At 47.9% G+C, this 12081-nt stretch overlaps 1 protein-coding gene across 1 annotated transcript in view; it reads left to right on the top strand.

Annotated features, from left to right (window-relative positions):
* The window catches only part of PDZD2 (PDZ domain containing 2), a 386629-nt gene that overhangs the window by 255772 nt on the left and 118776 nt on the right, over window positions 1-12081 (top strand). Inside the window, exons 5-6 of the mRNA XM_011980798.1 lie at window positions 559-691; window positions 9661-9813. Of these exons, the coding sequence (XP_011836188.1) occupies window positions 559-691; window positions 9661-9813 (286 nt within the window). The remainder of the gene's footprint in view (window positions 1-558; window positions 692-9660; window positions 9814-12081) is intronic.

Consider the following 12081-nt stretch of genomic DNA (forward strand, 5'->3'; position numbering starts at 1 on the left):
GTGTGAATCACAGGTGCCCCATTGGGAGATACAGACCCATGTAGTGTAGTGTGAATCACAGGTGCCCCAGAGGACATCTGGTCAGGTTCATGTCACCTGGGAAGGGAGGAGGGCAGTGTGTTAGGAAAGGAATGCAGGTGGGCTTAGGATATCTCTGCTCTTTCTGAGCTCAGCTCAGTGACTCGGTCATCAGGGCAGGATGGCGGGGAGGATTAAGAGAAGAATGACTCAACTCTCCTCAAACCTTGGGGTCTTGGTTCCTCTATCACCATCTCCACCTGGATGGGAGTTTCACTGACACTGATGCCAGGTAGGCTGGTGACCTTAATGTGCATATTACTGAGCCACTGCCTGAAATCATGGAGGGAATCCTCTGATGGGAATCTGGGCACCACGAATAAAGCAGTCGCATCCCCAACTGCCTCTGGCCATCACAGTGTCCTCTTTAGCCCAATCTTAACTGTCCCTCCTCACCACCCTCCCTAGCTCCAGAAAGTGGCCCTTCTCAGGCCCAGAATGTCTTGACAAGGGATTTTTTTCCCATCTCCCTTTCCTCAGGGATGGCAGGCTGTCCTTAGGAGATGAGCTGCTGGTAATCAATGGTCATTTACTGGTCGGGCTCTCCCACGAGGAAGCAGTGGCCATTCTTCGCTCCGCCACGGGAATGGTGCAGCTGGTGGTGGCCAGCAAGGTAGGTCGTGTTTGTTTTTTGGTCCTCGTAATGATGGCAGTGGTGAGTTGGGGTTGAGCCACACCTCCCATGCCACACACACACACAAACACACACGTGTGCACTTATATGTTTACCTTGGGCCATTGAAAAAGCCTTGCTTCCACAGGGCAATGCTACGTGGATTCCCTTAGCTGAAGGGCAGTTAGTTATTTGGCTTTCCTTAAGAAGTTTTTGTTTTTGTTTGAAACAGAGTTTCACTCTTGTTGCCTAGTCTGGAGTGCAATGGCGTGATCGCGGCTCACCGCAACCTCTACCTCCCAGATTCAAGCAATTCTCCTGCCTCAGCCTCCCAAGTGGCTGGGATTATAGCCGCATGCCATCACACCCGGCAAATTTTGTATTTTTAGTAGAGACGGTGTTTCTCTGTGTTGGTCAGGCTGGTCTCAAACTCCTGACCTCAGGTGATCCACCCATCTCAGCCTCCCAAAGCGCTGGGATTATAGGCATGCGCCACCATGCCTGGCCCTTTAAGAGTTTTTGTATGTGTATGTTAGGGCAGGTGTTCCCAACCCCTGGGCTGTGGATGGGCACTGGTCCATGGCCTGTTAGGAGTTGGGCTATGCAGCAGTAGATGAGCGGCCTGTGAGTGAGCATCACCTCCTGAGAGCTCCGCCTCCTGTCAGATCAGCAGCGGCACTGGATCTTCATAGGAGCGCAAGCCCTGTTGTGAACTGCTCACGCAATGGATCTAGGTTGCACACTCCTTATGAGAATCTAATGCATGATCATGTGAAGTGGGACAATTTAATCCCAAAACCATCCCCCTCGCCCCTACCATCCTTGGAAAAATTGTCTTCCATGAAACTGGTCCCTGGTACCAAAAAAGGTTGGAGACTGCAGTGTTAGGGGATGGAAAGGAAAGAACAGATGGAAAGGAAAGAAAGAAAATGGTAGATGGAAGGAACGACAATGTGTTGAGAGACTGGCAGCTCTTCCAGGAGGAGCTGGAGAGGAGACTTGGAAGCCTGGCAGCTGGAAAGGGAAGACAGGCTCAGGGGCCGCCGAGGGCAGCCCGTGGCTTCTGCTGTCACTTGTGACCTCTGAGTGTTGGAGCTGGAGGAAGCATTGTGAATCCTGTTTGCCCAGCCAATTTACACATGAAGACGGTGAGGCAGAGCTTCCATGGCCGCTACCGTCTTGCAGAGGCCACAATGCCATCAGCAGCGCCAGGACCCAGGCCCTAATGCCCAGCCCAGTGTCTGTCCCCTGTCTCCCTGCCACCTCTTCTCTATGGGTCCTCCACAGGGTCTGAGGCCCCAGGCAGGCCAGAGTTTCTTTTACCCCCACCCTAGAGTGCATTAATATAGTGTCCAGTTTTGGGCCCCAGCATCTCCTTAAAGCACTGGCTAAAGTCTGCAGGACTTCACAACTGTGGTGAGAAAGAGGAGGCGTTGACCTCTGGTGTGTCTGAGCTGTGGGCCGATGTGCTGTTGATGAGACTAGGGCAGAGTCTATGTGGCCTGGTGAGAAAGAGGAGGCGGTGACCTCCGGTGTGTCTGAGCTGTGGGCCGATGTGCTGTTGATGAGACTAGAGCAGAGTCTGTGTGGCCGAGGAGGTGGTGAAGTGGAGCCATGAGGCTTTATTCCAATTCCAGCCAGGAAGGACGGGATGAGGCCACACCCTCTTAGCCCTGTGCAGCATGACCCTCTCGCTAATGTGGGGAATCCTTTTTCCATTATCTCTGTTGTTCTTTCAAACCTGGCATCATAGGTCTCTTTATATTTTCCCCCTTAAATTGCAAGATCGATTGCTGATTTTCAGAGTATTGAACAAATACATTAGAAGAACATTTTGGGCTATCCAAAAAATCTGCTTTCCTTTCTTTACACCTTTTACCCCAAACCCTTGACCTAGACTCTCAGACTTCCAAAGACAATCTATCTACAGAGCTCTGGTGAAGACTTGGCAGGAAGAGGGGGCATCTGAGACCCTGGAGGTAGGCGTTGAGACCACTGTCCATTCATAGGTCCTTTTCTCCCTTTCCAGAGATACCAAGGGACACCTTGGGGCCTTCTCTTGAGTCTCTTGCACTCCCTGCATGTCTTCACCCTGAGCGTCTGCCTGTGGGCTGTCTGTAGCCCCGCGCTGGAAATGGGGCAGCAGAACAAACCCCGGGATTCTCTCTGTCAGCTGGTGAATTCCACAAGGAGGGAAATGCTGCAAGAGAAGGAGAAACAAGTTCCTCATTTTGCCAGATGAAGTGGGAGCCTGAAAGCATCTTTGGGTCTTATAAACACACACACACACACCACACACACACACACCACGCACACACCACACACACACCACACACACACACTGCACACACACACACAGAGGCATATGTCTGCAGAGAAGGCGTGTTTCATTTGCGCAGCCCACCTCCTCAAAATCGTGTGCTGAAGAACATGGGTTTCTGCACGAGTATTCTACCATGTACTACTAAACCTGCATTTCTTGTGCTGACTTCCTTCTCTTGTTAGTTTTTTTGTTTTTGTTTTTGTTTTTGTTTTGTTTTTGTTTTTGAGACGGGGTCTCACTCCTGTTGCCCAGACTGGAGTGCAATGATATGATCTCGGCTTACTGCAACCTCTGCCTCCCGAGTTCAAGCGATTCTCCTGCCTCAGCCTCCCAAGTAGCTGGGATTACAGGTGTCCATCACCATGCCTGGCTAATTTTTGTATTTTTAGTAGAGACAGGGTTTTGCCATGATGGCCAGGCTGGTCTTGAACTCCTGACCTCAGGTGATCCACCTGCCTTGGCCTCCCAAAGTGCTGGGATTGCAGGCATCAGCAACCACATCCAGCCTCTCCTGCTAGTTTGGAAAATGGGGAAGGGGATGGCTTTTCTTTGTCAAGCCATTGTCCACAAACACAAAACAGAAGATTAAAAAAAAGGTGGTGGGCCACTCATGGGTAAAGCAAATAATGAAGGGGCTTTGAAAACTGGTTCCTCAATGATACCTGCTCCCTGTGAGACACACCGACTTAAAGGAAGAAAGCACGCTACGTGTAGTACTAGGTGCCATGTACATGACTTAAAGGAAAAAAGCACGCTACATGTGCCAGGTGCCATGTACGTGACTTAAAGGAAGAAAGCATGCTACATGTACCAGGTGCCATGTACGTGACTTAAAGGAAGAAAGCATGCTACATGTACCAGGTGCCATGTATGTGACTTAAAGGAAGAAAGCATGCTACATGTACCAGGTGCCATGTATGTGACTTAAAGGAAGAAAGCACTCTACCATGTACACAGGGTGCCAGGTGCTTTTAGTTCTTTTTATTCAGTGAATGGTATTAAGTTCCAAGTGGTTGGACTGGGCATGGTGGCTCATGCCTGTAATCCCAGCACTTTGGGAGGCCGAGGAGGATTGCTTGAGCCTAGGAGTTTAAAACCAGCCTGGGCAAAATAGTGAGACCTCTTCTCTACAAAAAATAAAAATAAAAAATTAGCCATGCATGGTTAGCACACACCTGTAGTCCATGCTACTTGGGAGGCTGAGGCAAGAAGATTGCTTGAGCTTAGGAGGTCAAGACTGCAGTGAGCCATGGCCGTGCCACTACACTCCAGCCTGGGTGACGGAGCAAGACCGTGTCTCAAAAAACAAAAGCAAACCAATCCCAGTGGTTAATTACCTTGACCTGAGGTCACAGAATCGGGTTTTAGCCTGAGTCCACCAGACTTCAGAGTTCGTGCGGTTTCTCATGCACCAAGCTGCTTTTATGCAAATAAAATATAAAGGACGCTAGAGCCAATGGTATAAGAAAAAGATAATGCATTCCTGCTAGAGGCTTTGACTTTTAGGGACACTTGCTTGTGTCCTCATGGGGCTGAGTAGCATTCCAGAGCCAAAGAATGGGTGTCTATCCAAGTTGTCAATCCATTGACCCTTGGGCATCTTCAAGCTGTGGTCCTAAAACTAACCCGGCCTCAGAGGAGTGAGGCCTTTCTCTTCTTCCAATACACTCCATTTTACAATTAGGCAATAAACTGCTACAGCAGCTGCCTGCTGCTCCTAAACTTCATCTACACCATCCAAGGTCCTCATCCACATAGGAAAAAAAAAGATGGCAGCCTTCAGGTGCCTCTGACATGTTTCTCTTCTTTATCCAACAAGAGCAAGTCATCCACAAGCTTCCTTGCTGTCTTCACACTTGAAGAGGGAGGGGAGAGCTTTTGATTTGCTGAATATAAAGAATAACTAAAATGTCAACTATTGTTATTATGGATAATGGTCACCTTGTTGCAAAGCTTGAAGGCATTGTTTTGGAAATACAGCCGTTACTTTCTTGTGGAGAGGATGGCTCATGTTTTCACACAAATAGATTGTTTGCTTATAGGAGTAGGAGCTTAGGACGTTTTTATTGACTGAATAAACTCAGAATATACAAGTTAGTTTTGATATTCCTGGAAGCAACATATAACAGTACAGATCTCTTGCTCGCTTTTTTTGCTTTTTTCACACTTGGTTTTTATTAACAAGTAATATATATGTATTGTATCAAATGTAGACAACCCCAAAAATTACAGAGAAGAAGACGATGATGAAATTCTCGTAATACTACCAGTAGTACTTACTATCCATTAACTGGAGTGTCCTTCCAGCTGGGAACATGTGTATGTGTGTGTAACATGTACATACACATTTTCTGTAAAACGGAGTCAAATACAAGGAAACATCATATACCCTGGAGGCAGTCCTGCCTGGACTTAAATCGAGCACAGCCCTTTAAAAGCTGCGTGTCCTGGCCAAGGTGTTACCTCACCTAATTCTCCGTTTTCTTCCCTGTATAGTGAGAACCAGTAACTACCTCATGAGGATGATGTTAGGAGGATTAAATGAGATATCAAGGGGGCGGGCACAGTGGCTCATGCCTGTAATCCTACCAATTTGGGAGGCCAAGGTGGGCGGATCTCTTGAGGTCAGGAGTTCGAGACCAGCCTGGCCAACATGGTGAAACCCCGTCTATACTAAAAACACAAAAATTAGCCAGGCATGGTGGTGTGCACCTGTAATCCCAGCTACTAGGGAGGCTGAGGCAGGAGAATCGCCTGAACCCAGGAGGCAGAGGATGCAGTGAGCTGAGATCGTGTCACTGCACTCCAGCCTGGATGACAGAGTGAGACTCTGTTTCAAAAAAAAAAAAAAAAAGAGAGATATCAAGGGCCCTGAGCAGTGTAGCTGGTTATAGCAGGAACTGGAGAAATGTTTGCCTTATGGTTATCACATTTTATTACCTTTAGCTTATTACATACATTATTAATATCATAGTTATTACATATTACTTTAACCTGCTTTTTCACAGCATACTGTAAGAATCCACATTAGGAAGTACAATGTTGTTTTTTGTTTTTTTTTTTTTTGAGACAGGGACTTGCATTTTTTGCCCAGGCTAGAATTGAGTGGTGCAGTCATAGCTCACTGCAACCTGGAACCCTGGGATTCAAGTGATCCTTCCATCTTAGCCTTCCAAGTAACTGGGACTGCAGACATGTGCCACCCTACATGGTTACTGTTTGTTTGAGACGGATTTAAACAATTTTTTGTAGAGGCTGTCTCTGTCTGTGTTGCTCAGGCTGATCTCAAACTCCGCCCTCAAGCAATCTGCCTACCTAGGCCTCCCAAGGTACTGGGATTACAGGAATGAGCCACTGCCGGGCCCAGCACGTTTTTTTGTTTGTTTCTGGGACAGTCTCGTTCTATCACCCAGGCTGGAGTGCGGTGGTACAATCTTGGCTCACTGCAACCTCCGCCTCCTAGGTGCAAGCTATTCTTCTGCCTTAGTCTCCTGAGTAGCTGGGACTATAGGCACATGCCACTGCATCTAATTTTTGTATTTTTAGTACCAGGCTGGTCTTGAACTCTTGGCCTCAACTGATCCACCTGCCACAGCCTCTCAAAGAGCTGGGATTACAGGTATGAGCCACCACACCCAACCTCAGCACCATTTTTAATGACCGCAGAGTAGTCTGTCCTGTAGCTGCTATGCCTTTACTTGTCAGTTGGGATTTAAAAAAAAAACAAAAAAACTCTTTTTGGTTAATCTAGCAGAAGCAGAATTGACATCACAGAAGAGGACTGAACTCACTTTTTTTTTCCCTTCCCTTAGATAAGACCTAACAATATAGTATTCACAATTACTGATCCAAAATGAATTATCTTCAGGTACTTCGAAGGTGGAACCAACATGAAACTAGCAACAAACATCCCTGTCACTAGGTGCCGGCTTGCTAATATTTAGTAACATCCATTGTTTAAGATGGGTTTCATTCATTTATTTTTTTGTCCTCTTTTCTGTCAACCCTCAAGCCATGTGATTAAATATGATTAAGACTTTCTGTGTGTTTTCTTCCTTGTGGAAATGGCTGACGTGAAGGACTGAGGAGAGAACAGGTAGCTCTTTTTGCTCTCTTTTTAGAGCCGTGGATTCGCTCTACAGCCCCAGCCCCCTCCCTGGTCCCTGGCCCTCCTGTGCTACAGCATTTCCCAGGAAGGCTCTGGCTCCTGTGTGGTCCCATTTGCAGCGAGGCCTTCATTGATCTCACCTGCATCTTACAGCCTACTCTAGCCTTACCTGCACATAAGGTCAAAGGGCTGTGTGTTGGCGATGCCCCCTTCAGAGTCTTATCCAAATGGAGTCTGGGCTGTGCGGTCCCTAATGCCTGTAATCCCAGCCCTTTGGGAGGCTGAGATGGGAGGACTGCTTGAGGCCAGGAGTTCAAGACCAGCCTGGTCAACATAGCGAGACTACATCTGTATAAAATAATAATTATTATTAATAAATAAATGGAGTCTGATTCCATGTATTTTTGTTGACCTTTAAAAGTTTTTCAAGGACTGCCTTCATTGAAAAGACCTTATCTGACATTTTGATTCAACAATCTAATCTCTTTTTGTTTCTTTTTTTTTTTTTTTTTTTTTGAGATGGAGTTTCGCTCTTGTTGCCCAGGCTGGAGTATAGAGGCGCAGTCTCAGCTCACTGCAACCTCCACCTTCCGGGTTCAAGGGATTCTTGTGCCTCAGTCCCCCAAGTAGCTGGGATTACAGGTGCCTGCCCATCACACCTGGCTAATTTTTGTATTTTTAGTAGAGACAGGGTTTCACCATGTTGCCCAGGCTGGTCTTGAACTCCTAACCTCAGGTGATCCACCCACCTCGGCCTCCTAAAGTGCTAGGATTACAGGCATGAGCCACCGTGCCCAGCCAGTCGAATCTCTTTCTAATGAGCATATGCTGGGGAAATGAGCACAGGAGCAGGGAGGAGAAGATCATGGATATGTGAGCTCTGGGCTAGGCCTGGGGACACAGCAGTGAATGGAAATGGTGTTAGGTGGGAGCAATTCTCAGACACTCAGGGGAGATAGACTAGTAGACACACTGCAAGGGTATGAAAGCAGTAGTCAAAAACTTGAGAGAAGAAAGGAGGGGCAAATGGAGTGGCTCCTGAGATGACCCACGTGGGCTTTCAGAAGGAGAGGTGCTCAAGCCTTGCCCACGTGGGCCTCAGTTGTGAAAGGAAGGGTGGTCCCAGCAGAGGGAGCTGCTGGCGGAAAAGGCAGTGGGCAAGGAGGAGTCCAAAAGGTTTGGAAGGCAGTATGGCATCAGAGTGGGTTGATGGGGAGAGTCGGGGAAGGGGGGATGAGTTTGGAGAGTGGGACAGAAGCAGCTCTATAAGATGCTGATCCAGCCAGGCTCGGTGGCTCACGCCTGTAATCCCAGCACTTCGGGAAGCCAAGGCAGGCAGATCATGAGGTCAGGAGTTCGAGACCAGCCTGGCCAACATAGTGAAACCCCGTCTCTACTAAAAATACAAAAATTAGCCAGGCATGGTGGCGTGTGCCTGTAGTCTCAGCTACTTGGGAGGCTGAGGCAGGAGAATAGCTTGAACCCGGGAGGTGGAGGTTGTGGTGAGCCAAGACTGTGCCACTGTACTCCAGCCTCGGCAACAGAGCGAGACTCTGTCTCAAAAAAAAAAAAAAAAAAAAACAATAAAAGAAAGATGCTGACCTCTTCTTTACACAGCATCCTGAAAGCAGCCCAGGGGATGCCGGCAGAGGATGTTGGGCCAGGTGTGGTGACTCACTTCTGTAATCCCAGCACTTTGGGAAGCCAAGGCAGGAGAATGGCTTGAGCCCAGGAGTTCGAGACCAGCCTGGGTGACATAGTGAGACCTTGTCTCTACAAAAACTTTTTTTAATTAGCCAGGCATGGTGGTGCATACCTGTAGTTCAGCTACTCAGGAGGCTGAGACAGGAGGACCACTTGAGCCTAGCAGTTTGAGGTTGCAGTGATTGCACCACTGAACTCAGCCTGGGTGACAGAACGAGATCTTGTCGATTAAAAAAAAAATAATTGTTTTATAAAGGGATCTTAAATTCAGGGAGCTTGGATTGCCCATAGAAACACTGAGCTAAAGGCTGGATGTGGTGGCTCACACCTGTAATCCCATCACTTTGGGAGGCTGAGGCAGGTAGATCACTTGAGGTCAGGAGTTCGAGACCAGCCTGGCCAACATGGTGAAACCCTGTCACTACTAAAAATACAATGCCAGGTGTGGTGGCTCATGCCTGTATTCCCACCTACTTGGGAGGCCGATGCAGGAGAATCGCTTGAACCTGGGAGGCGGAGGTTGCAGTGAGCCGAGATCGTGCCATTGCACTCCAGCCTGGGCAACAGAGCAAGACTGTCTCAAAAAAAAAAAAAAAGAAAAAGAAAACAAAAAAAACCCAGCCAAGAATCACACATTCTCTGGGGGGAAAAATGGGTTTGGGTTTAAATTGGGTCCACACCCCTGACCTTTGAGGTAACCCTGCAGACACAGAACATTTACTCCATGTGGTCTTTGGGTTGGGAGCACGTATCCTGACTCTGCCAGGTTGCCTTCAAGAACTGCTTGGTTCTGGGGAGTGATTCATGGATGGACCTTTAATTGTGTCCCCATAGGAAAACTCTGCGGAGGACCTCCTCAGGTTAACATCTAAGAGCTTGCCGGATCTGACCAGCTCGGTAGAAGACGTGTCCTCCTGGACTGATAACGAAGACCAGGAGGCAGACGGGGAGGAGGACGAAGGAACCGGCTCTTCTGTCCAGAGAGCAGTAAGTGGCTCTGTGCTCCTGGCTTTCTGTTGGAATTATGTTTTTCTTAAGTCCTGGGCGCCAGGACTAGGGGATAAATGCTTGAGATAGTATGATAGAGACCATGATGGGAAAAGACCGCAGTGCATTCTTTCTGTGTTTTTCTCAGAATCTCTGAGAATAATCTGTGAGGGCGATATTTTTCCTTTAAGGAAAAACATGAAATGGTAAACAAGATAAGCAACCCAGGAGGCCAGGCACGGTGGCTCACACCTGTAATGCCAGCACTTTGGGAGGCTGAGGCAGGTGGATCACCTGAGGTCAGGAGTTCAAGACCAGCCTGGCCAACATGATGAAACCTAGTCTCTACTAAAAATACAAAACTAGCCAGGTGTGGTGGCGGGCGCCTGTAATGCCAGCTACTTGGGAGGCTGAGGCAAGAGATTCGTCTGAGCCCAGGAGGCAGAGGTTGCAGTGAGCCGAGATCTTGTCACTGCACTCAAGCCTGAGCTACAGAGCGTGACTCCATCTCAAAAAAAAAAAAAAAAAAGAGAAAGCAACTGGATATTGAGTTCAGTGCATATATTAATTTCCAGAATGATTTATAATATATACAGTGATTTTGCTGCTATGCCTTGCTAGTGTGTTTGACAACTACTATTAGTGAATTTAAACTTGGATGGAGAGATTTCTGGTTCAAAGTGGAATGTTAAAATAACCCCAAAAGGCCAGGTGCTGTGGCTCATGCCTGTAATCCCAAAACCTTGGGAGGCCAAGGTGGGTGGATTGCTTGAGCTCAGGAGTCTGAGACCAGCCTGGCCAACATGACGACCCCATCTTTACAAAAAATACCAAAAAAAAAAAAAAAAAAATTAGCCAGGTGTGGTGGGCGTGCCTATAGTCCCAGCTACTCAGGAGGCTGAGGCAAGAGGATCACTTGAGCCCGAGAGGTCAAGCCTGCAGTGAGCTATGATCATGCCACTGCTCTCCAATCTGGGCTACAGAACAAGACCCTGTCTCAAAAAATAGTAATATAAGACTCTGTGGTATCTTCTTTGTGTCCCAAATCTGAAAGATGTGTCATTTTTCGTGTGAACTCTTATTAGCCCTTGTTCCCCATCTAAACAGCTGTGGGGTGGGTGGGCGCCCTCTCTCTGCCCCTTGGAGCCCCTTCGTCCTTCCCACTCCCCTGAACCTAGGCAGCATAGGTAAGCACTGGAAAATCAGCTTTGCTTCCAGTAAGGCCTTAGAAGATGAAACATGCATCTCATTTACCACAAAGCTACATTTAAACGGGGAAAGGTTGCTCTTTGTCTTCCTTTGTGTTCCTGGAAACCTAGGGCTACCAAGCATGGTTGTGTAGGTTGTGGACTGCACAAAGGTATCACTTGTAAGGGTGTACCATTCACATCATAAACATAAGCTTTTAGATTTATTATAACCGTTTTCTGAAGGATGGCAGTGTAGGGGCTCCCTGTGCTCTGTGCTGGCACGGCAGTTACCCCTCTGCTCCTTGTTTTCCATGGTACAAGAAGGGAAATAATGTGGTGGTGCAACAGCAGACTTCAGCTCCAGCACGGCTCCAGCATTCCAATCTTTTCTTACTGTATATCCTTCACTAGCAGCTCTCTCGCCCAGGGGGTTCCTCATTGCTCTTGTCCCCTCCTGTTCCCACTGTCTGGAGGGTTCATCCCTGCTGGGCAGGATCTCATTGCTCAGCAGTTGTGCCTGGAGACATCTCAGCCAGCTTTCAGTGGAAAGCTAAGTCAGTCCCGGGTCTGCGGCGAGGACGGCCCTGCAGCACATCTGCACCCCCTCTGCTCAGCCTCCAAGCCACTGACGGACAGCTCTTTGTAGAGAGTTTACAAGCACACACATTTTTTAATTTAATTTTATTTTTTAGAGATGGAGTCTTACTCTGTCACCCAGACTGTAGTGCAGTGGTGCGATCTCGGCTCACTGAAAGCTCCACCTCCCGGGTTCTAGCAATTCTCCTGCCTCAGCCTCCTGAGTAGCTGGGACTACAGACGCACGCCACCGCGCTTGGCTAATTTTTTTGTATTTTCATTAGTAGAAACTGGGTTTCACCGTGTTGCCCAGGCTGGTCTCGAACTCCTGAGCTCAGGCAATCCACCTGCCTCGGCCTCCCAAAGTGCTAGGATTACAGGCGTGAACCACTGCACCTGGCCCCCAAAAATTTCTTAAGTCATACTCTTTTGCAAAACAACTGCAAGGAATTATTTAATTGGGAACTTCGTATGCTAAATACTAGTATATGAAGCTCTAATA

This window comes from Mandrillus leucophaeus, unplaced genomic scaffold (genome assembly GCF_000951045.1).
Source record: "Mandrillus leucophaeus isolate KB7577 unplaced genomic scaffold, Mleu.le_1.0 Scaffold218, whole genome shotgun sequence".
Taxonomy (NCBI): domain Eukaryota; kingdom Metazoa; phylum Chordata; class Mammalia; order Primates; family Cercopithecidae; genus Mandrillus; species Mandrillus leucophaeus.